Source organism: Dicentrarchus labrax, unplaced genomic scaffold (assembly GCF_905237075.1).
Source record: "Dicentrarchus labrax unplaced genomic scaffold, dlabrax2021, whole genome shotgun sequence".
NCBI classification, from domain to species: Eukaryota; Metazoa; Chordata; class Actinopteri; family Moronidae; genus Dicentrarchus; species Dicentrarchus labrax.
The window spans coordinates 20,291,492-20,315,503 of NW_026136724.1; the positions used below are offsets into that span (position 1 = coordinate 20,291,492).

Below are 24,012 nucleotides of genomic sequence, written 5' to 3' on the forward strand. Positions count from 1 at the left end.
TTATTATTCCTGTAATAAAAGAACAGTTTGGATTTATCTGGAGGAGGAAGGAAACTGAGTCCTGGCATTTATCAGAAATTCAACATTTAACCACTTCACCTGTGACACAGACAGAGAGCCAGACAGCTGCAGCCAGAGCTTCCCTTCATCATTTATTGTATTTGGACAGCTGGAACGGTGATAAAACCACTTTAAACAACAGGCTGCAGACGCTCACACGGGAACACATCGGGTTCAGTATGTCAAGATAGCGAACAAACGACATCCTCTGTTATATTTCATCACAGCATGCAGATCAGTGATGCTCAAAGTGTGGTCGGTGGAAAATCAGGGGTCCTGGAGTGGCGAGGGGGTCTAAAGAAGGTAAATTTATCTGTTTTTCATTTATTTAAGTTACTTTTTTTGAGAATATGGCAGCCCCTTCTTGTAAGAAAATACAAATTCTCAAGCATCACATAATTATGCCTTAATTATAATATAGTGTTTCAGAATTGACTTATAATTATGAATCTATTCTTCTAATCTAGTTTTTATTTCCCTAATGGGAGTGGACTACAAAATAAAAGCTTGCTTAAAGAACTTATATAATATGACACTTCATGTCCCAAACTCAGTTAGGTGATAAAAATATACAAAAAATAACAACATCATTACAGTTTTCAACCAGTGCCGATACAAAAAAAGATTCAGAAACAAGAAATAGATCAATTTTTGCTCCACAAGATTGAACCACTTTTAAAATAAAAACAACCAAAAAGTTAATGAGTATATAACAATGTGGTTTATATTAAATCTATTCAGCAGTGCCAAATCCAAAGCTTATTGTTTGATAATGTTAATATTGTTATTATATCTTGTATTTCTTAAAAGGTTTATATTAGAACAACACTAGCACACGCCACAACTTTAACTTCCTGAGTATTATTTTGTAATATTTTCCAAAAATAGCAACAGACAGTTATAGCAGTATATGTCTGGACATAAACTGTGGAAGCCCATTCCTGCCAAAAACAAATAAGGCACTGCAGAAATAACAACTCTAAAAACTATATTCAGTATTTCATTATAATAATGGACTTCATGTAACACTAGAACAGTTAACATACAGTAGCTAAAAAGATTACTTAAGTAAAAAATGTCTCACAATTACTATGTATAAATCATTCATATGAGTAACTTATTACTTAATTTTATATTTTTAATCATACCTAAACTCATATTGACTAATCTTTTGGCAGTAATGGGCTTCCATACAACACAAAGGTGATTTAAACAGTGTTTTTGACAATTATTTTCCTAAATTTTGTTCCTTGAGGCCACAGTGTGAACAGAAATATAGACTAGCTTGGTTTTGACATGAGTATTTAGTAAAATGTTGATTTTAGCTACCACAAGTTTTCTGTAAAGTTAAAGGAACCCTCTGATATTTTAGGAAATCTACTTCTTTTCAGTTTTACTTCTGAATTCAACCAAAATATCAGTGTGTTCCTTCACAGTAAAAGCACAGATTAAGTTACAGAACATCTGAGGATTACATGGTGCATGATAGTGGGTCATTTGAGCACCGCTGATTGGCTGTTTCCAGGGAGTGACGGGGGCGTGGCCACATGTGGGTGTTCAGGCATTGGTGGTGGTGCCAGTGGCGCCATCTTTCCTGCCAATCTGACAGTAGAGAATCATGGCGAAGACCATGCCAAAAATCTGCAGAGAGGAAACACATCAGATGAGCAAAAACATTGGACGGCCACTGAACTTGTATAACGTAGTTTAATATTATGCCATAAATCATCAATTCTGGTCAAAATCTTCTGCTTAATAAGTGTATTTAAGGATGAAGCCTCCTTGTTTTCTTTTTGTAACAGCATTTGCTATTAATACAAACTCAACACATCTTGTATCCATTTCAAATTTAAAGCCCTCAGACAGACAGAATCTCTTAATTTTTCAACAAGGCTTTTATTGTGAAACATTTGCAGGGAGATTTTTTGGAAAATCCACTGACTTTTACAGTTCCCATTCAGTACTTCTAATTTAGCCTACTGTAACTTGTTTGTTATTAATAAACACACAAACATTGTTGAAAGTGATGGAAATGGTTGAGGCAACCCCGTTATAGAGTTATTAGAGATCCAGCTTTTATTTTGGAAAATACGGTATATTGACGACAGTGCTTGTTTCTCTTTTTTGGATAATAGTGTTCAGAAAGAGTGAATGTCCTGTGGTTTCTTTTCTGAACCTCCGTTTCTACACAGACAACATGATGCTCTATATGTGTGCTCCAGCTGATGATTGATGACTGTAGATTTTAGTTATTTGCCATGCTTGTTTGGTCTCTTAAAAATCCTTTAATCTTATCTTTTAATGTTCCCTTTTTTATTAAAGCCTTCCCCTTTAAGAAACGTGGATTGTGGGTAACCTGTGCCGGTTTGTTGTAGGAAGTTGTTTTCTGATGTGTTAACATTCCTATGGTGTCTTCTTGTGGTGTTCACAGCTGAGTTGGTACAGACTGCTAGTTTACAAGTTGGAGGTAAAACATCTCAGAGCTTTGGAGCTGATAAAATCATAAAAAACGCCTACTGTTTACATGAGTTTTGTGGTGTAGTAATAGTTCTAGTTTACGACTGGTGGCTTACAATTTACTTTTTCCTTGTTCATTTGATATGTGGACAACATAACAAATGGATGGAGGGGGGTGAATCTGATGAAATAAGTTCAACTCTCTTTCAAAATATCAGCTATTTCATGGAAATTACCTAATCCAATATGGCTGCCGCCATATGACGTCATAATATGCAAATTAGATGGAAAAATGTACTCCCTAGATAAACTTTAGGTCATTCTCAATATTTGTCTCATTTACACTTTGTCTCTATCTCAAACCACTTTCAAGCCAGAGCCTCCTAAAATTTAGACGTCAAAATCTAGTATTTTTAAAAATAAAACCCGGCGCCAAAAGGGTTAACTTTGGACTCTTTCTGGTGTTTTCTCTGTCCTCTCTCCTCCTGTACGACAATAATCATCTGTGCAAAACACAGTGTGCTGTAAGGCTATATATAGTTATATTGACCCTAACGATGATTTTTAATTTAATTTAAGGAATTGTTTCAGCCTTAAAATACATGTGTGGTCAACAACCCCACCCCCACCAGAGGACAGAGTTTCTCATGGGAAATTAAACTGTGTGCTTCTGCGTCTGTGTTTACCAGCAGGATGGCGATGGCAAAGGCGATTCCCAGCACCACCGTCAGGTTTTGCTCCACCAGTTCGATGATTTTGGTGGAGCAGGGCTGCAGGATAAGACAAGACATCAATATACATAATCACACTGTACATCATGTGATTAATTGTTAAAGTAATGATTGATTAAACTCTCTACAGCACGTTTAAGGTCTCTGCAAGTTGACTTTCATAGAAATTAAGTGACACCAGTGGCAGCCTGGAAGGAGAAACATCAATCTAAACACTGATCGACTCTTCAGTGGTGAGTTTCTGTGCACTTGAGTGGAACACTGCTCTCACCGTTGAGTAGACTTTGGAAGAATTGCAGTCTGTATCGGTGGCATTGCAGCGGCAGGAGTCAGGAACCTTGGTCCAGTCTCCTGGTCCGTTCACAAGACCACAGCACTTCAGCTGGAAGGGAAATACAGTAACACATTAGATTCAGCTGTTAGCAAGGCTGCAACATTACAGCAACTGCTCGTTAACTGTTCGATAATTACTTCCTGATTAGTTGAGTGACAGGAAATTACATTTTAGTAATCTACGGAAGCTGAGAACGCCTGTGCTTGCATTATTTTGGGAAAAAAAGCTTTGTTATATCGGACACACTTATAAAGTCTCTGCTCTCCCGTTAGTTTGGTTTGTTACACCATTTAATTTGTCATCCTGTGTTAATAAAGTTCCCTTGTTTAAAATGTTTTCCATGGTGTGTCTCCTTCTTGTTCCTTCACACACAATACCGGGAAAGTAATAGCTTAAATTTACTCTCAGATGTCAATTTAGGTAACAACTATTTTCAGTTCAGTCTCGCTAGGTCTAGCAACTTTTCAGACCCTCCTTGTGACTTTATTTTGACTAGCGACAAATTTAGCGACTTATTCAAACCATCAGTATTTTTAAATGTGTTATATTGTAAGTTGTTCCCACCCAGCTCCAGGATCTCTACCTCTCCTCTTGGGCTGTGTGCAGGCAGACAGTCTGCTAACTGTAGCGTGTCAGAGCGGATCCCTGCATTAGTGTTTTCCTGTATTTTAGCCTTTATGTAAATAGTTTGAACTTGAAAATATTTGAGTATCTTGTTTGATCTTCTCTCTCTGTTTTGCAATTTTAAACATTTTTATAACCCTGTAGTGAGTTTGTGACTGACTAAATGATTATAATGATCCATGGCCGTAAACCGATCGGAAACAGGTTTAGAGTGATGTATTTATTGATCGAACATCAGGAAATTAACAAACTCAACCAATTACTTAATCAGATATATAAGTGAAGAGCACAACTAGCAGAACTTATATATATATATATTACCATATATATATATAGATATATATAGATATATAATCTAATGAGATAAATTAACTTGTGATCTCGATTATAAAATAACTTCAAGCTTCCTCTCATTTTTAAAGCAAAAATGCCAAATATTTTCTGGTTTTACCTTCTCAGTTGTTTGACATTTTTATTCAAAATTATCATCAATTGCAACCTTAAATCTTTTTTCTTTTCTTTCATATATATGGCAAACAAATGTAATTATAATCCAGGACACATTGCTTAACAGCTGACCCTACAAAGGACCCAACCCTGAGGTTAAGAAACTACTTCCAGTTCTTCCTCTGGACTGTATTCATATTGTTAAAGTGTCAGTTAGAGACAATTGGTGGCAGTCTGTAGCATGTCCGCCCTCTTGTGGGTCTCCGCTGTAAATACACCCTGATAGAGGAGCTGATCACAGATATATTGGTATTAATATTGACAAGTATATAAGGTTTTAATCTTTTATAGGCAGTACTTATTTATGAAACTCATTTTTTTGTGTGTTCAGATCCCGTTTGGTACATTTTTGATAAATTAGTCTCACAAATTGCCTCAAATAACAAATTATTTACTGTAATTAATCATCACTGAGCTCAATATTTTAATTTTGTACCCGCAGACAACTAGTGTTACTACTTTTGATCACTCAAAGTGAAGAATAAATAAGTATATTGAGCAACAAACTATGATTATGAGGAAACATAATTAAAGATTTTCTCTCCAACACCAACTGTGTTTATTCTTGTATTTCTATCTTTGTGAGGACTATAGTTTTAGACTGTGGTTGGTACAGTTGTGTGTGTGTTTGTGTGTGTGTTACCTCCCGCTGTACTGCCTCCAGGTCATCCTTCACAGATTGCGGTTGTGACGACAGCGGCGTGAACTTGGTCAGACGCTCCTTCACCCATTCCTTCACCTGCACAAACACACAGCATAAACTGTGACACTCCAAACAAACTGCTGAGACTGCAGGCGATGTGAGGACGCCGTCACTTCATGTTTTACCTTCTTCTCTTCCACAGCTCCCACGATGCCCGCTGCCAACAGGAGGATGAAGATGACGAGGAGGCTGATGAAGAACTGAGGCAACAGAGAAGGAAAAGCAGGGTTGATTTTCCATTCACGCCAATGTGACAAAAAACTTAGATAATAATCTAAGTGTAACTTAGAAACTTTCTCAGTATTTTGACTTAATATCATTATTTTAATCAAGTTTCTCATTATAATCACTTACAGGACTTCTGGGTGAGTAATTAATGTAGTTTAAAGCAGTGGTTTTCAGCCTAAGGTCCGGGGACCAACCAGGGTCTTTGGTCCCCAGCAAAAGTAGGAAGATTTTATTCATATATTAACTTTTATCACATAACTATTTATTATATTATGTTTATTAATACAGACAAAACAGGGACTGTAATTTATTGTGATCCCAGTTGACCCATTGTTTTATTATATTATATACAGTATATAAGCTCTGTATAAGAGTTTTAACTCATGTGTCTTATTATTCTTATTGATCAACTGTTGGTCCTAATTAGTGTTTTATTTTTTACTTTTTAATGGTTTTTACTGCTGGTCTTCATTATTTTATTTTATTTTTTAACTATAACATTTTAACTGTATTATTTACTTGAGTGTTTCATTTATCTAACAGTTACTTTACAGATCAAATAAAACATACAATCATCTTGTCAAACATGTTTACTTCATTGTTCAAACCATTAAAGATGTACAGGTATATCTTTTTAATTTAGATTTAAACTATAACTTTATCCTGTATTATTTATGTGTCTGTTTTAATAAGTCTAAAAGTTTTAAGTTCATTCATGTCTAATGTGTTATCCACATCATCTTTGTGGCTACAACCCACAAATGTGCTTTATGAATAAAGTTTTGCTTGCAGGTTTTCTCATTATCCTCAAACCTAAAATAAAAAATACTTAAAAGACAAAATCCTCTCAAACTTGTGGGGTCTAATGTGAATCAATTGTGGGGGTCATTAACATAAACAAAACAACACAGAAAGTCTATTTTCTTTCTATAAAATAAAACGATTTAAGTCAGAAAATATCCAGTTAAATAATCTAGAAGGAATAATGTTATGATTCCCACCATCAGCAGCATGCAGCGGTTCTCTCTGATGGCTCCGCAGCAGCCCAGGAAGCCGAGCACCATGATGATCACTCCGATGGCGATCATCAGGTCGACGCCGGGAAGAGATTCCTCTGTGATCTGCAGACAGGAGGAGACGGGAAATCAGTATTTTACACTGGTGACAACAGAAAGATATTTCAACGATATCTAATGAAACTAAGAGTTAAATAAAAGAACAGACAGTTAGGAATAAAATGTGTTTTCAATAACAAGAAGCTGCATCATTCCTGTCAATAAAAGTCTCACCTGGTTTCCATTCTTGCTGACTTTCACGTAGATGGAGACGCCGAGGATGATACAACCACTAATCTGTAGAAAGAGAGCAAGAGAAACTCAATTTTAGTACAAAATGTGCACAATCACTTGAGTTTACTGGGGAGAATCTGGCGCCATCTGGTGGTGAAAACCTGCACCAACTCACAACTCTGCAATAACAACTTGGTTTTTCCTCTAGCCCCACCCTCGGGATAAAAAACAGAAACATTCCAGAGTATCTAGATTTATTATTTATTTGCGTTTAGCTGGATGGACTCACTGAGAATGAGCTGTCTCCGGTAGCCCCGCCCTAAAGCTCACCCTGCTTTATGGTCTATTTTACTCTAAATGGGACCATCAGTTACTAAATGAACATCATGTATGAATGAATACCATGCAGTCTTATGGAGAAATGAGCCGACTTCTAACTTTATTTATCAGCTCAGTAAACAGTTTCCTGATGAGTTTATGGCCTCGCATGATATATATATATATGGTATGCTTTAGTATTACAAATTATGCAGGTTTAAGACACTTGACTTCACAGACCGAGGATCATAGGATGAACAGAGTCCTGCCTCCAAAGCTGTATCCAGTTCTCCTTTAATACACCTTCTCTACACAGAGAGACTTCTGTCTGGGTCCTTTGCGGGCGGGGTGTGATCAGTGACATGTATTATTCAGCACTCATACAATGAACCAACACACGCGCTACTGAGAGTAATTATCAGCCATCAATATCTCATCCTCACAGCTGTCAGCAGAGAAAAAACAGAGCCGGAAAACAGAGATCAGTGTGAGGACACAACCGCAGCGTTTCCATGGACGCAAACATAATTAAGAGGAAACTATAAAGGAAGGAAAGGTTGTTACGTCGCTGTGTGGTGGCCTGGAGAAGTGGGAATACTCTCAATTAAAGAGCCCAAATTTTGATTTAAAGCTGCCCAGCAAAGCACAAACCTCCTGTGTTATAAACACTGACATGTAAGACTTCTCTTCACCTCACCCAAAGCAGCCCAACAGTGCTGCCTGACTTCAGGAAGTAAAGAGCATTATGAAATTTATCAGGTGAGACATAATTATGCATTTTGAGTGTAAGTATTCCTTATTTCTTAAATCTCATGTCTTCGCCATCCTAGGAAAATTCATTAAGCACTACTAAAAGATAAGCGTCAGAGATTTAGAAGTGGATATACTCCATATATCTGGAGATACTCTGCACTACACCACTAATGCCACACTTTAAGGCTCTGGGAGCTGTTATTATATATATATATATATATATATATATATATATATATATATATATATATTATAGCGTAATGAATGGGCAGACCACTCCTTCTTCTCTCCCCTCTCAGTTATCAGTCTGAGTGATGGAGGCGCCCGTACTTTAGTGTGTTGTTCTTTAGCTAATGTTTCATTTTATTTGCATGTTAATATGACATAAGGCGGATCATCAACGCCCATTAAAATGTGACCGGATGCTGAATCCTAAATGTGTAAAATCCAATAATAAAGAACTAGGACAGCACTTCCATTCAACTTTTTTTTTATTTCACCACTCGGACGTTTCGGGTAAGACGTTTTTCTTCAGTGTGTTCACAATAAATCTACACAGCAGCAGATCATCCCAACAGGGACAAAGTCACATCATATCCAATACATAGAAACACCAGCAGATGAAATCTCCTCAATCATACCGCTGGGAATCAAGGAAGTGTATCCGGTACGATAGATTTATAATTGACTGGAGCTTCTTATGCACATGTGATTGATGTTAATAACAGACCCTAAATGAATCAACTCTGAGTTAGCTAACCTTTAACGAGGCAGTTTCATTCATTTCATTACAATGTTTCAGATGTCACGACATGTATCCCTTTATTGTTTTATAGCTAAGGGGTTTGTTTATAGTCGACCAATGAACAATCAATACTCAGAGGAGGTTTGTAAACATTTAATTTTAATATGTGATATTTAACATAAGGTATTTTTATCATCGTAAAGCAGCTTCTGGAGTGAAATAAAAGAAAGAGAGAAGGACTACAAATACATAAACTAAAAATGTTCAAGACTCGCCATGAGCCCTTCAAGTATTCCTATAATCACTGTGATCATTTGTAATTTTATATGTATTTTAATGTAGTTTTTGCAGGTTTTCTGTGTCCTTGGGTTATGTAAAAGGTGCTTCAAGTAGAATTTATTATTATTGTATTAATTGTATTAAATAGTTTTCATAAGTTGACAGTTTATCAAGTCTAAAAATGTGTTACTTGAATTTCTATTATATTTCAATATATCAATTATTTCATAAAAAATGATTAATTTATATAGTACTTAACACAAAACATAACATAAAACAAGAAGTATATATATACAGATTTTATTTATATAAAACAGAAATAAACTTTTTGGGGGAGTTTTTTCAGGTATTTTTGAATTTTATAAACCAAACAATTAATGAATTGATCGAGAAAAGAATCCGTACATTAAACAATAACCAAAACAATCATTAGCTGCAGTCCTACTTTAACTATTCTTTCTGATTTCATTTAACTTGACATCAATATTTTCCATTCACTTTACAATGTTGATTCCTTTTTGTTGCATTGATTTTTTTTTAAAGACTATAAATAAACACTAAAAGCTTCAGGAAATAAAAGTGATGGATGATTCTCTCCACGTCTGAATGAACGGAAACAGACGTGACAAACAACAAAAGGACACGACCTCTGTGCTAATAGCGGTAGCACACACACGCATACATGAAATGCCACCACACCCGTCGTCTATTAATTCTGCGCTCTTGAGTAAATAATAGCCTGTTGAGCATTTTACTGGTCTTTCTGACTCACCTACAGAAACACAAACCTGACCAGTGAAACCAGTGCAACCAGCCAGAAGCTGTGGTCAAAAACATCATCAGGAGTATTTTAAGTCAATGCTTCGGGCTGTTTTCTCAGCCCTTAAACACGCCTTCATGTGACTTTACTAGTGGCATTATACTGACTAAACAATTTTTATTGACTTAAATCATCTTTAATCAAACCTGCAGAGATTTATCAGCTGAATCTGAAGCTCTGCTTTGAGCTTTATAGTTGCCTGACTGCAAATTTTGGTTCACTCTCACAGCTCTCATATCGTCATTATCAGATAAAAAGCTGTAAAAGCCCACTGTGCCACTACCTGTACAGACACAGTTAGAGACCAGCTGGTGAACACAGTGAAGCATTTAGCAGTTCAAGAGTCAGATATTTCCCTCAGGAGTTGATAAGAGACCAAAATCAAAGCTAAAAGAGAGCCAATATTAGATATTATTCATCAGGTGGACACAAACATGATGTGGAAATGTGGAAATAAACAAGCGTTTGCTAAACATTTTAACTTAAAAGGTGACGATGTGTCAATATTGTGTTCACATTTGGTTTCTGCTGCCTCAAATAAATCATTTATTGCACGTTTTAAGGTTGTGCAAAAGTAAATCTAAAAAGACTGACACAGCATTGCTTTGAGCTAAATGTTCAGCGTGTTAGCAGGCTACAGGAGGAGTCAGAGTATCACCAGAGTTGTAAGGATTCATTTGATCAATGTACTGAATTTCATGGCAATCTAACCAATAGTTGTAGAGATATTTTAGCCTGGACCAAAGTGGTGCCGTGACATTGCCATCCCTAAAGCCGGGCTGCTATGGCTAAAAGAGCTAAAAAAAACAAACAAACACAGAGAACAAATCAATAGATGATTCAATAATGCATTAAACCTCATTTTCACACTCATGTAAACAGAAAGCCCAAGGAGCTCCTCTTCTGCAGTTATACTACAAATACTTTGGGAAAAAGATCAAAACATCTGAATACTTTTTTGGCTGCAATTAACGCAAGTGGCCACTAGGCAAAACCTGGGCTCCCTGACTGGTCCCAGACCAACAGACTGCTCTGCACTGTGTGTTCTGACCCCTTTCTATCAGAACCAGCATTAACTGATTCAGCAGTTTGAGCTACAGTAGCTCGTCTGTTGGGTCGGACCACACGGACCAGCCTTCACTCCACTGCCAATGACCCTTTCTCCGGTTCTTTCCCTTCCTTGGTCCACTTTTGATGGGTACTGACCACTGCAGGCTGGGAACACCCCACAAGAGCTGCAGGTCTAGAGATGCTCTGACCCAGTCGTCTAGCTATCACAATGTGGCCCTTGTCAAAGTCACTAAAATCCTCACGCTGCCCATTTTTCCTGCTTCTAACACGTCAACTTTGAGGACAAAATGTTCACTTGCTGGCTGATATATCCCACCCACTGACAGGTGCCATAACCAGATAATCAGTTTTATTCATTGTCAGTGCTCACAATGTTACGGCTGATCGGGACAAACAGGAAACCTTTCAATTACTGGATATGAGGACTGTAAAATGGAGAAGAGATTTCTCGCTTTACTACTTCACCACCTTCACTATCACCAGAAAAACAAACACACATACACAGCAGTTGTTTTCCTTTGAACGGGGTTGCCAACAGTTACGGGTGGGTCAAAAAAGGACCACACAAACATTCAGTGAAAAGAATCTGTACAGAGTTATCAGTTCAACATCTGCCAAGTTAAAGTGAAGGGATTCAAACCTACGTCACCGTGTCAGCGCTGTAACAAGAGCACAGAGCAAACCCGCAGAGCAACATAACAATCGCAGAGATCAGCAGGTCTGAAAAACGAACACGCCCTCTGAGCTTGTAGAAGCACATCGGCTCTGAGAGACTGAAACCTGATCAGAGGAAATGATCGTTTAGAAGAACATTTATCTGGATTAAGTTTAATTGTCAGGATTACATATGATCAAGACTCCAGTTGAGTAGGATTAGAGTTTTCTAGGATTATAAATGAGAAGCAATTGATCAGAATGACATCGGATCACGATCAAAGTTAATCAGAAATATAGTTATAACGGATCAAATTGAATTAAGATTACAGTTAATTGGGATTAAAATTGATAAGGATAACACAGGATTGCTTGGGTGGCAGTACGGATTAGGGCAACAGTTAACAGCAGCTGAGTGGGATTAAAGTTAATAAGGATTACAGTTGATCAGGTTTGGGTTGTAGTTAACATTAAGACTACAGTTAACAGTTGATTGAGGCAGTTAATAAGGATTACAGTTAGTCTGGATTACAGTTAGTCTGGGTTACATCTAATTAAGACTGCAGTTTTTTTATATTAAAGTTAATTAGCATTACAGTTGATCCAGATTGGGTTGCAGTTAAGATTACAGTTAATCTGGATTACAGTATCGTCTTCCTTTCTTTTTAACGCCTTTCTTTAACTTTTTCTTGATCTTAAATCTAATCTTTAAACTACTTTGAGTATAAATTAGATTATACAAATAATAATAATGATAATAATAATAATAATTGCCTGTGTCTGAAGTCACTGCCTCGTTCATTCACTCACTAAATTTATAAAGTACCTTTATGTCCCTGCTGGGCTCCTGTAGATGAATCAAACTGCAGTGTTGAGATCACTGTTATTACCTGAACACCAAGTATTTCTCCTTGTTGGGTAACATTGTGATAACAACAATAATTACACACATTAACTGAACAGCTCGTTTTGTTAGTTAAACCGGAGGCGGGTGGGTTCATTCCTCAGCGGTGACTCACAGGCAGCGTGTAAGAGAGTAGTGATGAATCACTGCGTAGATTTCATCCATCAGAGCGGTGAACAGACAAGATGGTGTTACACAATAACCACACACACACACACACACACACACACACACACACACAAGATTACAGCAGTGACACAACTAATAACAGGAATGTGTGTACAGTCATGAGCCCTCTGAGCCTGTCAAACATCCCACAGGGTCTGCGCCCTGGTTGAGGTCTACCTGGCTCAACAGGCATTAAATTCACACAGACACCAGTTCCTGATGACTGTTAACATGATGGTTGGGCTGACTGTCAAACTGGAAATACATTGCTCTTACTTAAGCCGCAGGCATCAATTTCAATCTAGAACATTTTGTTAAAATAGCTTCCAAACAGGTGCAAGAGACTGAAGATGATCCGAACTATAGCGGGACCGATACGGGATATTTGAGGCTGATAACAACAGTTTATTCTCAGTTTCCAGAGCGGGTTTGCTCATTAATGTTTAGTTGTATTGTTAAAAATGTTTACTTTTAGGTCTTTTAAATTATATATAGAGAGAGTATTTGTCAGGGGCAAGATTTAAGAAGTTCTGAATAGGTATTAAAATACAATACTTTCCATTATTCATACTTCTTAAGCTGCTTCTTCATACAAATTAAAGCAATTCAGTCTAGCGTCAGTTTTTTTAACAAAGTTTAAAGTTTCAGTCAAATACTAATTAGACTCCCCCACCTTTACGACTCTTCATACTCCTTCAGCTATTTCTTAGTTAAGCCAGCTATTTGCAGTTTAGCTCCCAGTTTTACACTATATCTGCATCCTTCATCCTTTTCCCCTGTTTTCACTTTTCACTTTTCAACTTCTATCTGCTCATTCATACTTTTAAGCCAGAAAACTCCATTCAAACCATATAATGTTCCACATCTGTCATACATTATTATTATTCATATTGATTATTCAGACACATTTCTACCTGTGGGGTGCGTTTGAACTGTTTCTGTTGACTCCGCTATTATGTAGGTATTAAACAAACATATATATATGTATATATATTTTCTCTAAAATAAGACGTGCATGTTAAGCTTTTAACATTTTGGGGTATTTCTGACAGCATTTGTTGTTTTCAACAGCAACCTAAAACCAGCTGTTTTTGTTTCACTTAATTGCAACTTTCTGCTCACATATTTTACTTACTTACAAATTTTTGATACTTACAAGTAACTAAATCAAATGTGTTTCAAAAGGTAAAATCCAACAACCACAACGGCAGTCCTGTACTGCGGCATAAACTAATAATTATTTAGTTAGCATGTATTTAGTTACTGGCCAACTGTGGTTTGCTGTAGTGCTCAAACATGTTTTCTTTCCATTTGGATTATCTCTTGTCTCTGCAGGAATGGTCCCTGAACGCTGCATCTATCATTCATGAAGTAAATGAGCACTCTGCACGCTGCTAAAAGGCGTTAATGTACAGAGACAGAGCCGCAGATAATTGGCGGTTTCTCTTCCATCGCAGGCCATAAAAGCAAACTTATTGAGAGGCCTTTAAGATATCAAGAGAAAGAAGGACATGAAAGCCAAGAACAGATTCCTGCCCTCATGTGGGACCATCATTGTGTCACTCCTTATCTACAGCACTGCTGTGCACTCAGAGGTTAAACTAATTAGAACAAAAAGGGGAGAGAAATCAATTTTAAACACCAAAATTCATGATCTTTGCGACAGTGTCCTTGTTTTGTTCATGTTCCCCTTTTGGATTTCTGAATGCAGACCTTATTATGGCCACATTGTTCAACAGATGGGAAGCATCACTTAGCAACTGAGAGCTACATCAGATCCACAAGTTAAAAACTACAGTAAACAGCCTTTACAGTAAATAATAACCCTACCCCACCCTCACCATCATCATCATTAGGTAAACACATCATGTCCACTATGTCCACTGAGTGGTTTGAATCAAGTTAACATTGATTTAACATCCTTTCTGGGAACATGAGAGAAGGACTGAAATAACGTCAACAGGCAGCAGGACTGACGCTCAAACGGCAGGAGGTTTTTTTTAAACAAGACACGGAGCTAAAGGTCGACTTTTGATTTGTTTGGATTATTTCTGGCACGTTTGCTCTTGGCAGAAAAACAGGAAGGATGTGATGCAGAATATCATTTTTGGAGAATGTTTTGATGCCTACGGTTCAGAGCTCCCTTACATTTTTGTTAGTCACTTATCCTATTTGCAAATAGGACTGGGCTTCAGTTGCACTCACGGTAACCAACAACAAGTGGCTAAGAAATGAATCAAGTGATGAATAATAAATGTGAGGGTTACACGACAATGACAGCAGCCTTAACTGCAACTGAAAACATGTATCACTACAGCAAAGAAACGACTACTACAGCTACAAATTACGATGCCGTTGGTAGCCTGTAGCATTTTGAAGATTAGATCAGATTAGATTTACATGCAAAAACTTCAATGGTAAATGGACCTGTACTTGTATAGCGCCTTTCTCGTCTTTCGACCACTCAAAGCGCTTTTACACTACTCGTGTCTCCTGGGTGAGAGTGCTGTGTTTGTTTGGTTTGGGTTAAAATAACATATGTAAAGAAATGCAAATAAGTAACGTCAGGTAAAAATAAGTCAACATTGACTTTAGGTTTCATGTGGAATACAAACAGCGGTCTCCTGGGTCCTGTGTTTGTTTGACCCAACCATCCACCCCAGCCTCCTCCATATGCAGACTTGCTCGCTCTTTATACTACATCACCTGACTTCAACGGCACATCAAAGCATCACACCAGAAGTGCACGTACAGAAATTATGCTAGAGGCCATATTTGACAACCTGGGCGTGAGAACTCAGTTTAGTTTTGACAAAGCAGTAGCTTATTAATGTTATGTAATCAATGCAAATGTAGAAGAAAAGTGTAAAGTCTTCACTATAAAATATGACATTATATTCTCGAACTCAGAACCTTTACCCAAATTTCTTGACGAGTGGCCCAACAAAATACAACTGGAACTGGCTCATGAAGGCGCTGAAGTGTTCTGCCTGTTTAGGGCGGAGTTTGTAATTTATAAATAAAATGTAATTAGTAAAATGTGTCCTATTTTGGAAGTTCATTGTCTAGATCCTGGTAATGGGAAGTAATGGGAATATTTCCACCCGCTGAATGTAAGTGTTTCATCGTCCAAGATATTTCCACCTCGATTAAAACAATGAATCTAAAGATGTGATTGGATTATAAATCAGTGGCGAGACAAAAGTTTGTAACAACTGTGATGTTATTACTCAAGTTTCACTATTACTCACTCGCGAAAGTAATATTATTACTAGTAATGCCTTACTGGCCAACTCTGTTCATTTGGCTTTGACTTCTGTCGATCAACATCTGTAAGTAACATTGACTTTTGTTTGCCACAGAGCTTATGTTACAAACCAGGAACCAGGGAGACGCTAACTGTGTCCCTGTGATTTTATTTAGGCAAGAAAACTTCTGCAGTGACCAGGCCTTTAGATTATCTGACTTTAGCCTAGCTTAGCACACAGACTTGAAGTAGGGGGGAACTGCTAGCCTATAACCACCCAAACTGAACTCCAAAGTTGTCTGACTGATAATCTTTTAATTGACTGTTGGCTCCAGGGCTAACTACTGATAAAACCACCATGTCTTGTTTGATAAGCTGCCTCCTTATTTCACTCCACCTTTAAGAACAACAATGATAATATGTGCATTTCCACAGCACTGTTACAACAAGCATTCAACGACAAGTAACGTCAGGTTTGTGTTGAGCAAGACCTTGAATGTCAGAGTGTAGCTATAGATTAACCAACAGGGGCCCTTTGGTTTTAATGGGGAAACTCCCAGCAATAGCAATATAAAAAATCTAAATGTAAAATCAAACTTTCCACTGAACAAGTGAAGCAAACAGTGAGTACTACTAGGAAATATTCTAAAAGCTCTGAATAAACAGTGTTTGTTCATTGTATCCAACTTCACATTCAACATTATCTCATTCATTGTAATTCTAACCACTGGCTCAGAGGCTGAGCGCTGGCGCCACGCCCTGAAACTGAGCACACGTTTGTTTATGGAGGGAGAGGCAGAGGGAAGAGCCCACAGAACCTGTTCTACACTACTGAGAGAGAGAGAGAGAGAGAGACAGACAATTGTTGCAACAGCAACAACTGAAAAACACCTGCTTGGCTTCAAACATTGAAGAGTCAAATAAAATCTACCTGTTCAACAAGAGCCCAAAAACAGAAAACGGCTAAAGTAGTTGAAAAAAACTTTTTCAGTTAAAAGCTACATCTCAGCTTGTAAGACGAGTTAAACACTAACAACAGGACAACAAATGCATCAAAACTGAGACCAAATTCCAACTAAATAAACCTGCCACTAATACAGATTGAGGAACATCCTGGAAACAACATTAATATGATTTAAGCATGGTACATAATCCCCAAAAAGGAAAACATTCATTCTCAATAACTCTAACACCAACACAGAGCTAAGAAGTGTGAAATAAACACAAGTTAAATATCTTAAATTTCTATTTTGTTTTCTAGACTCACCCAGAAAAGTAGGTTGAAGAAGAAGAGAAGGTACTTGATGCATTTATTCACGGCCATGGCTTTTAGTTTTCTTTATCTGCTCCTCCTCAGATGCTTCTCGCTCTCGACTCGCTGCCCTCAACAGATGCAAGCTTCCTACAGCACGGAGGCAGAAACAGAAACTCCTTCAGGCCAGTAAACAGACCAGCCTGCCCTACCTGTTTCCTCCCCCTTTTGACTTTCCTCCCTTGCGTGGTCATTTATGCTTCTTTCTTTTTTTACCTCTCTTTCCCTGCTCAGCATAATTCTTACAGTTCCCTTTTAACTTTTAATTTATAAACTCAACTTCACTGACTTTCAGACTAGTTAGATGTCCATATGTATGGGATTGTTTGTGATCAAATCAACATATATTACTATAACAATAATGTGTGTCTGATGTGTTTTTTCCTGCAAACATTAAAATCATAAAAAAGCAATCTACTCCTTCTGCTTCATTACAAATGACAGAATCTATGAAATATGTAAATGGTGTTAATTTCTAATGTTTTCCTCCTGACACAAGATGTCTCCTCCTTCACTGTAAAGTCCATTATCAGTGTCTGTGCACTGGTGGCTTCAAGTTTCTCAATCACATTTGTTTAAGTTGCATACTGGATGTTACATGCTCGAAAATCTGATTTCCAATGAGCACAGAGAAATTTTCCACTTTCAGCAGATGAATGTAAAAACATCAGCATTCAAACATCACACTGTAGCAACAAGAAGAAACACACATTTTTGACTCTAAATATGTACTTTAAGTCTAAAGTAAGCTGTATAGTACCTCTTTAAATGGGCTTCTTCTTTCCTACCAAAACCTTTTGTGCTGGCCAGAGGGTACTTGGCGGAAAAGCTAAAAATAAAGAATTGCTACTCATAACACTATGATTATTTTGACCTGATCACAGACAGTAAATTTACTCTATCACAGAAAATGTGAGTGAAAATATACAGTAAAGCTCACTGACAACATGGTGAAGGTACAATCAGTAAAATATGACTCTTTATTGCCATCTAGTGGTGGCTGTACAAAACTACAACACAAACACTCCTCCCTTTTTTCTTTTACTTTTTTCCCTCTTGTCAGCAGTTAGCAAACAGCTACAGTCCTCCAGAGATAAGACACGAGGCTGTGAGAGGACACTGTTCTGTGTTTCTACCCATCACATTCGTCACTGGTGAGTCTCCATATTTCCTCATTGATGTTATCAACACTGACATTAAACTAAGAGTCCAGCTGGTTAATAAGTTACTAACTTTACATCAGCCTTGTGTGTGTTCAGCATGTTTTACCAGCAGATCAGGCTGTTTATCAAAGTGTTTCATAATTAAAACACAAATTAATAGATAAATAGCTGCAGAGACAAAACATTAAAGCATTGATAGATAGATAGATAGGATAGAGGGTCAAGTCATGTCAGTATGGACAAGCAGGATTACAGAATTATGGATAGATTGTAACATATGAAGAATATGGATCCGGTAGGATGTTGAACAACTTCTGATGTTGCCAAACAGACCTGAGGAACTCCACCATGGAGTCCTGGGAGAAGACACACACACCATTCACACAGATGCTGTCTGATATCAGCGGGGAGGTTATTCCAGAGGAGGGGACGATGACAGGAGTCCAGTATTCTTTGTCAAAACATAAGCCGATTAGTATGTATGATTGTTAAAAATGACAATGCATAATACTGACAGATAATTTTATAAAAAGCTGCTAAAATATCAGGACAATGCATCTCTAATCCATATTCACAGGAAATAATCTGCTCAAAATTCATCCAAACACAAACTTCCCGCAGTTAATGTGTTCACTGTTTATCAGCTGTTCTCTACTGTTATTATTGAATATAATGTAAAATAAAATAAATCACGTAGTCAGGGGACGTCAGTTTACTCAATGATAGAAAGGGGGTCCCTTAAGGAACCACTGTTCTAGTCAATGAAATACTAGTGAGATTAACCTGAGGTTGAGAAGCACTGCTGTTGGGTACAGTGAGACCTAGGTGCATTAAGCTGAGTGTACAGTAACATTGAATGCGAATAATATCTAATGCATATGTCTTTGATAGAGGGAGATGAGTGATGTGAGTGAGTTAGAGGAAGGATAAGGAGTGTGTGTGTGCCTGAAGATAAAGAAGGGGTGAGAGAGTGCTTGTATGTACGTGGCTAACAGGGACAACAGAGAGAGAAGGCGGGGAGAGAGAGAGAGAGAGAGAGAGAGAGAGAGAGAGAGGAGGGAGGGAGGGAGGGAGAGTGGGTGGGGAGAGAGAGAGAGAGAGAGAGAGAGAGAGAGAGAGAAAGGGCGGGGAAAGGCTTGATTTTATGCAGCTGAAGGAGAGAGTGTGTCTAGAAGAGGCAGTGGTTTACGTCCGGTATCTCGGTAAAACTGCATCTGCTATTTTAAGATTGATTGTAAAATAGTTTTTTGCGTCTTTGTAGAATGTCCTTTTCTCCCTTGTTGTTGAACTTCTTCTTGTGTTTATAGAGCTGAACTTTCAGGCGGTTGCTGTTTGTTTTTGGGCGATAACAGAGGTTAGTTGGGTGGTAATGTTGTCCACAGGATCAGTCAAATTACAGGCTTGCCATTCATTGTCTATGTGAGCAGCCAGGCAAAGCATTCTGGTAGCACTGTGGCGCATTTCGAAAGATGGTGGTTACGTTGGCTGCTGCTCATTTGCAATAAAGTACAGGTCTAGGCAACTTTCTTTAAGTCTTCAAGGGGAAATTAGTCGCTGTGCTCTGAGCAGCATGGAGGCTTCAAAGATGAGGATGGCGGTCTCGTACTTACAACAGGTTTACAACTGGTTGTTTGCTGTAATCAGTCATTTTTATTACACATTCTTGTTTATTTGAACATAGTATGAAGCTTCAACAATCTGAGTAAGAAGAATCAAGTCTTTTTGTTTTCTCTGACTATTTCATGAGCTATGGTGGAGGGATGATGACACAAAAATGTATTTTGAATTAAAAAGTAACTTTGGAAAATCCCCACTGGATTTATCTCACAGTGTGAACAAGAGGAATGACTACAGCAAGCAAATCATGCAAAATAAAAATGTGAACCTATCCTCAAGGCCCCAGCGTACCAGCTACACTTCATTTCCCTAGCACTGTTATCACATTGATGAGCTGTGATCCTCTTCCTGTTCTTGACTTTGTTCTGTAAACATACCCGTAGTCAAGCAACAGGCACCTGCCTGTCTGCTTCCTGCCTTAGCCCTGTTAGATTTGCCTGTTTGAACTGCCATAAAGTTACCAAACTGCAAGCTTGTTTTGGCAAAGTTTCTTTATCGGCAATTGGGGGAATCTATCGTAACTCACTGGGCACGCCTGACCCTACCCATCCATGCTAACTTGCGCTACTAATTAGACAGGCCTAGGAAGAGAGTGACTCAGCCACAGCAGCTCATGTATTCGTAAGACAAAAGGCTTTTGAGTCGCAATCTGCAACAAAACCGCTAGATGCCACTAAATTACACATGACCATTTATCCATTATATTATAATCTGCTTACTTACTGTCAGCTCCACAGCAAATATTTCCATTCATGCTGCAGCATTGAATTTCTATGTAGTATGTATCTTGGAAGCTGGTCTGATGTCATATCTTTTTTCAGGTTGGGAAGGTGAAGGTTTGGGGGTCTGACAGCAGTCAGACAGCAAAGTCTGCCACTATACCTGCACGAGTTTAATAGGTGAGAGTACTTTTAGGAAACAGACGTCTGATGATCATAATTTAACATTTTTTATTCAGTCTGACAACAAAACCGATATCTCGATATCAAAACCAAAGACGGTAACGACTACTAGCCAATCAGTCAGAATAAGATGGGTCATGTGTGTTGTGCTGCCACTGCCAAAGTAATCCATGAATTTGTATGTTTACCACCAATAAAAAATAGATTAAAGTCAAGTCAAGTCAGCTTTATTTGTCAAATATGCTATACATGCACGACATACAGCACAGATGAAATTTCAGTCCTCTCGGACCCATGGTGCAAGTAGGCAATAAAATAAATTTTCTATAGATAGAAAAGACATAAAATAAACAAACAACAATTTAACAAGACATAAAATAGAAAATAAACAATCAAGAAGCAAGGCACTTACAGGATGAAATAGATTGAACAATAAAATATCAAATCTGTTTATCGACACATTTACAGCAGTTTTACGGGTGAAGTGGTATGAGATGAGAGAGATAAATCATTCATCCGATTCAAAACTACTTTTTTTTGCAGGGAGCCAAAATGGTGAAAGCTACGGAGCTCTGGAATATTCTGCAGGATTTAGGAGAAGACGAGTTTAAGCATTTCAAATGGTTCCTGAAGCAGGATGACATCCTGGAGGGTTGTACAGGAATCCCAGTGGCTCGGTTGGAGAAAGCAGAAAGGCAGGACACAGTGGATCTCATGGTACAGAAATATCAGGGTTCTGGAGCTCTGAAGCTAACCTTGAAGGTTTTAGAAAATATCTACAGGAATGACCTGGTGCAGCGTTTGCAAAACTCCAGCCCGGGGGCAAAAGGTAACTACTAACCCCTACTACAAAGGGGTTTCACATGAGTCTTGTTAATCAGTAAATTCATTATGGATTATGTGCTAAACAATAATACGGTTTTAATGAAAATTAGAGAGATCCCCTATCTGTAGGATCAGCATATTTTATTGGATCAGTATCAGATAAAAGAAAGCAAATCGTTTCTTCTTTCAAGTGTTTTGTTAAAATTGTTCAAATGAGAAATGCCGCTAATTAACTTTAATCCTGTGAGCAACTTTATAACAGCCCACAATGAAATGGGTCTGTTTGAGGTAGGGGTATACCAATTGCAGTAAAAATGTGGACATCACAGCCAAAGCAGCATTTTTAAACTAATTAATTTTGTTGAATAGTGATACGCCTTCTCTCTAGGGATTGAGTCTCAATTTCAGGCGTCACAGACTTCCAGTTAAACTTTCATTCATATATCAATAATTATAAAATAGTTGAAACTGCACCTTCAGTATTTGGATTAGGTAACACATAAAAGACAACATGGGCCAAATTTAGTTGACTACGGTTGTCATTTTGTGTAAATACAAATTTAATCAACATTAAGATAAATATCTGCTCAGACTTGGTATAAGTAGATACCCAATTTTTTATAACCTGAAACGGGATTGGGGCCAAAAAAAAACTCAACTGGACATCTCTGATTAGAATATGAATTTACACATGTAAACAAAACATCACAGAGAGGTATTCTGTAAGACTGATCAGATGTTTTTGTGTTCTTCCTCGTTTTAGACGTCACGAACCATGGATCTGTTCTTCTCAAAAGTGATTATGAAAAACAGAAGGCTGAGCTTGGGGCTAAAATTAAACTGATGATCCAGGAGAGACAGATGAAGATCGGAGAAATCAGACACTCAGCAGATCTCAGCAGCAAATCTGCAGACAGACATATCGCAGACAGTGAGCAGGTGTTTACTGCTTTGCTGCAGTCCGTCAAGACAAGTCTGGATACTCTCATCGAAGCCATTAATGAAAAGCGAAAAGAGACACAGAAACAGGCCAAAGAATTCATCCAAGAGCTGGAGCAGGAAATCTCCGAGCTGACAAAGAAAAGCACTAAGATGGAGCAGCTCTCACGAACTGAAGACCACCCTGACTTCCTGAATCTGTTCTCATCCCTGAATGCTATTCCAACCACCAAAAACTGGACAGAAGTCACCATTCCTCCTCCATCTTATGGGGGAAGCGTGGGTGCCACTATGAATCAGCTGGAGGAAAAATTCAGCAAAGAGAAGAAGAAGTTGATCGACAAGGCCAAGTTGAACAGGGTACAGCAGTTCACAAAGGATGTGACTCTAGATCCCGATACAGCAAATCCCTACCTCATTTTATCTGACGATGGGAAACAAGTTTACTGTGGTGGCGTAAAACAAAATCTCCCAGATAACCCGGAAAGATTTAATACTGCTAGTAATGTTTTGGGAAAGCAGAGTTTCTCTTCAGGGAGATTTTACTACGAGGTTCTGGTTAAGGGGAAGACTTCCTGGGATTTGGGTGTCGTCAAAGAGTCGATTAACAGAAAGGGATCGATCACAGCGAGCCCCATGAACGGCTACTGGACTATGTGTTTAAGGACCGGAGTCGGTGTAAAATATCCGCCAAAGAAGGTGGGCGTGTTTGTGGATTATGACAAAGGTTCAGTCTCCTTTTATGACGTAGATACTGCCGACATTATCCAAAAGTTTAATGACTGTTCCTTCACTGAGAAACTCTACCCATTCTTCAGTCCCGGTCCTTATCATGGTGGTAAAAACTCCACCCCTCTGATCATCTCTCCTGTCAATTACAACGATTAGGTGGATTTGATCAAGCATCCATTCAAAACGATTCCACAATTCACGAATCAGCTGAAAAGGTTTCGGGGTTTGGTTGTTGTGCCACTGTCTGTTTGATGAAATGGAGTTACAGATGTGTGTGCTGCCTTGCTATGATCATCACAAATAGTCAAGGAAGTCTTTTCTGGTCCAGTATTCAACTTATACAGTGTGATGTAGAAACTTGAAGCCACGAGCGCACATCAACTGAAAATGGACTTTACATCTTGTGTCCAACAGGAAAACTTGACACATTGTTGTTCCAAGCAGATTATTTGTTCTAACATAAAAACATCTGGAGGGGATCAATAATATCTGTTCTATAAACAAGGATATTAACCTCCCCCAACTTGTAATATATATTATTAATGTATTCTGTATGGTACCCTCTTTTTTTTTTTTTTAGCATTGAGGATGGAATAGCCAGTTTTTGTACTCTCACGTCATTATTTTGAC

General features: G+C 38.0%; 2 protein-coding genes across 9 annotated transcripts; one reads left to right on the forward strand and one right to left on the reverse strand.

Annotated features, from left to right (window-relative positions):
* Positions 1–139: 139 nt before the first annotated feature.
* On the reverse strand, positions 140–17,327 carry LOC127358595 (tetraspanin-8). The gene is made up of 8 exons (XM_051391783.1): positions 17,160–17,327; positions 6,934–6,996; positions 6,646–6,765; positions 5,542–5,616; positions 5,357–5,452; positions 3,520–3,630; positions 3,204–3,287; positions 140–1,701 (listed from the first exon to the last, which is right to left on the reverse strand). The coding sequence occupies exons 1-8, from the start codon at positions 17,214–17,216 to the stop codon at positions 1,618–1,620; spliced, it is 690 nt and encodes a 229-aa protein (XP_051247743.1). The 5' UTR covers positions 17,217–17,327; the 3' UTR covers positions 140–1,617.
* A 949-nt stretch (positions 17,328–18,276) lies between these two features.
* LOC127358587 (E3 ubiquitin-protein ligase TRIM21) lies at positions 18,277–24,006 on the forward strand. Of its 8 annotated transcripts, XM_051391763.1 has the most exons (5): positions 19,535–19,569; positions 19,675–19,721; positions 20,806–20,883; positions 21,430–21,715; positions 22,475–24,006. In XM_051391763.1, the coding sequence occupies exons 4-5, from the start codon at positions 21,439–21,441 to the stop codon at positions 23,536–23,538; spliced, it is 1,341 nt and encodes a 446-aa protein (XP_051247723.1). In that variant the 5' UTR covers positions 19,535–19,569; positions 19,675–19,721; positions 20,806–20,883; positions 21,430–21,438; the 3' UTR covers positions 23,539–24,006. The 8 variants fall into 8 exon arrangements, with proteins under 8 accessions (XP_051247726.1, XP_051247724.1, XP_051247725.1 ...); XM_051391764.1 differs by lacking the exons at positions 19,535–19,569; positions 19,675–19,721 and adding an exon at positions 18,279–18,358; XM_051391765.1 differs by lacking the exons at positions 19,535–19,569; positions 19,675–19,721 and adding an exon at positions 18,824–18,842.
* Positions 24,007–24,012: the final 6 nt, after the last annotated feature.

Excerpts from the sequence above, each read along its gene's own strand:
- LOC127358595 (XM_051391783.1), bottom strand. The coding sequence starts at position 17,216 with ATGGCCGTGAATAAATGCATCAAGTACCTTCTCTTCTTCTTCAACCTA. Across the intron at positions 6,997-17,159 it reads TCTTCAACCTACTTTTCTGG|ATTAGTGGTTGTATCATCCT; the intron begins GTGAGTCTAGAA and ends CTCTTTCTACAG. Across the intron at positions 5,453-5,541 it reads GAGCTGTGGAAGAGAAGAAG|GTGAAGGAATGGGTGAAGGA; the intron begins GTAAAACATGAA and ends GTGTTTGTGCAG.
- LOC127358587 (XM_051391766.1), top strand. The coding sequence starts at position 21,439 with ATGGTGAAAGCTACGGAGCTCTGGAATATTCTGCAGGATTTAGGAGAA. Across the intron at positions 21,716-22,474 it reads CTCCAGCCCGGGGGCAAAAG|ACGTCACGAACCATGGATCT; the intron begins GTAACTACTAAC and ends TCCTCGTTTTAG.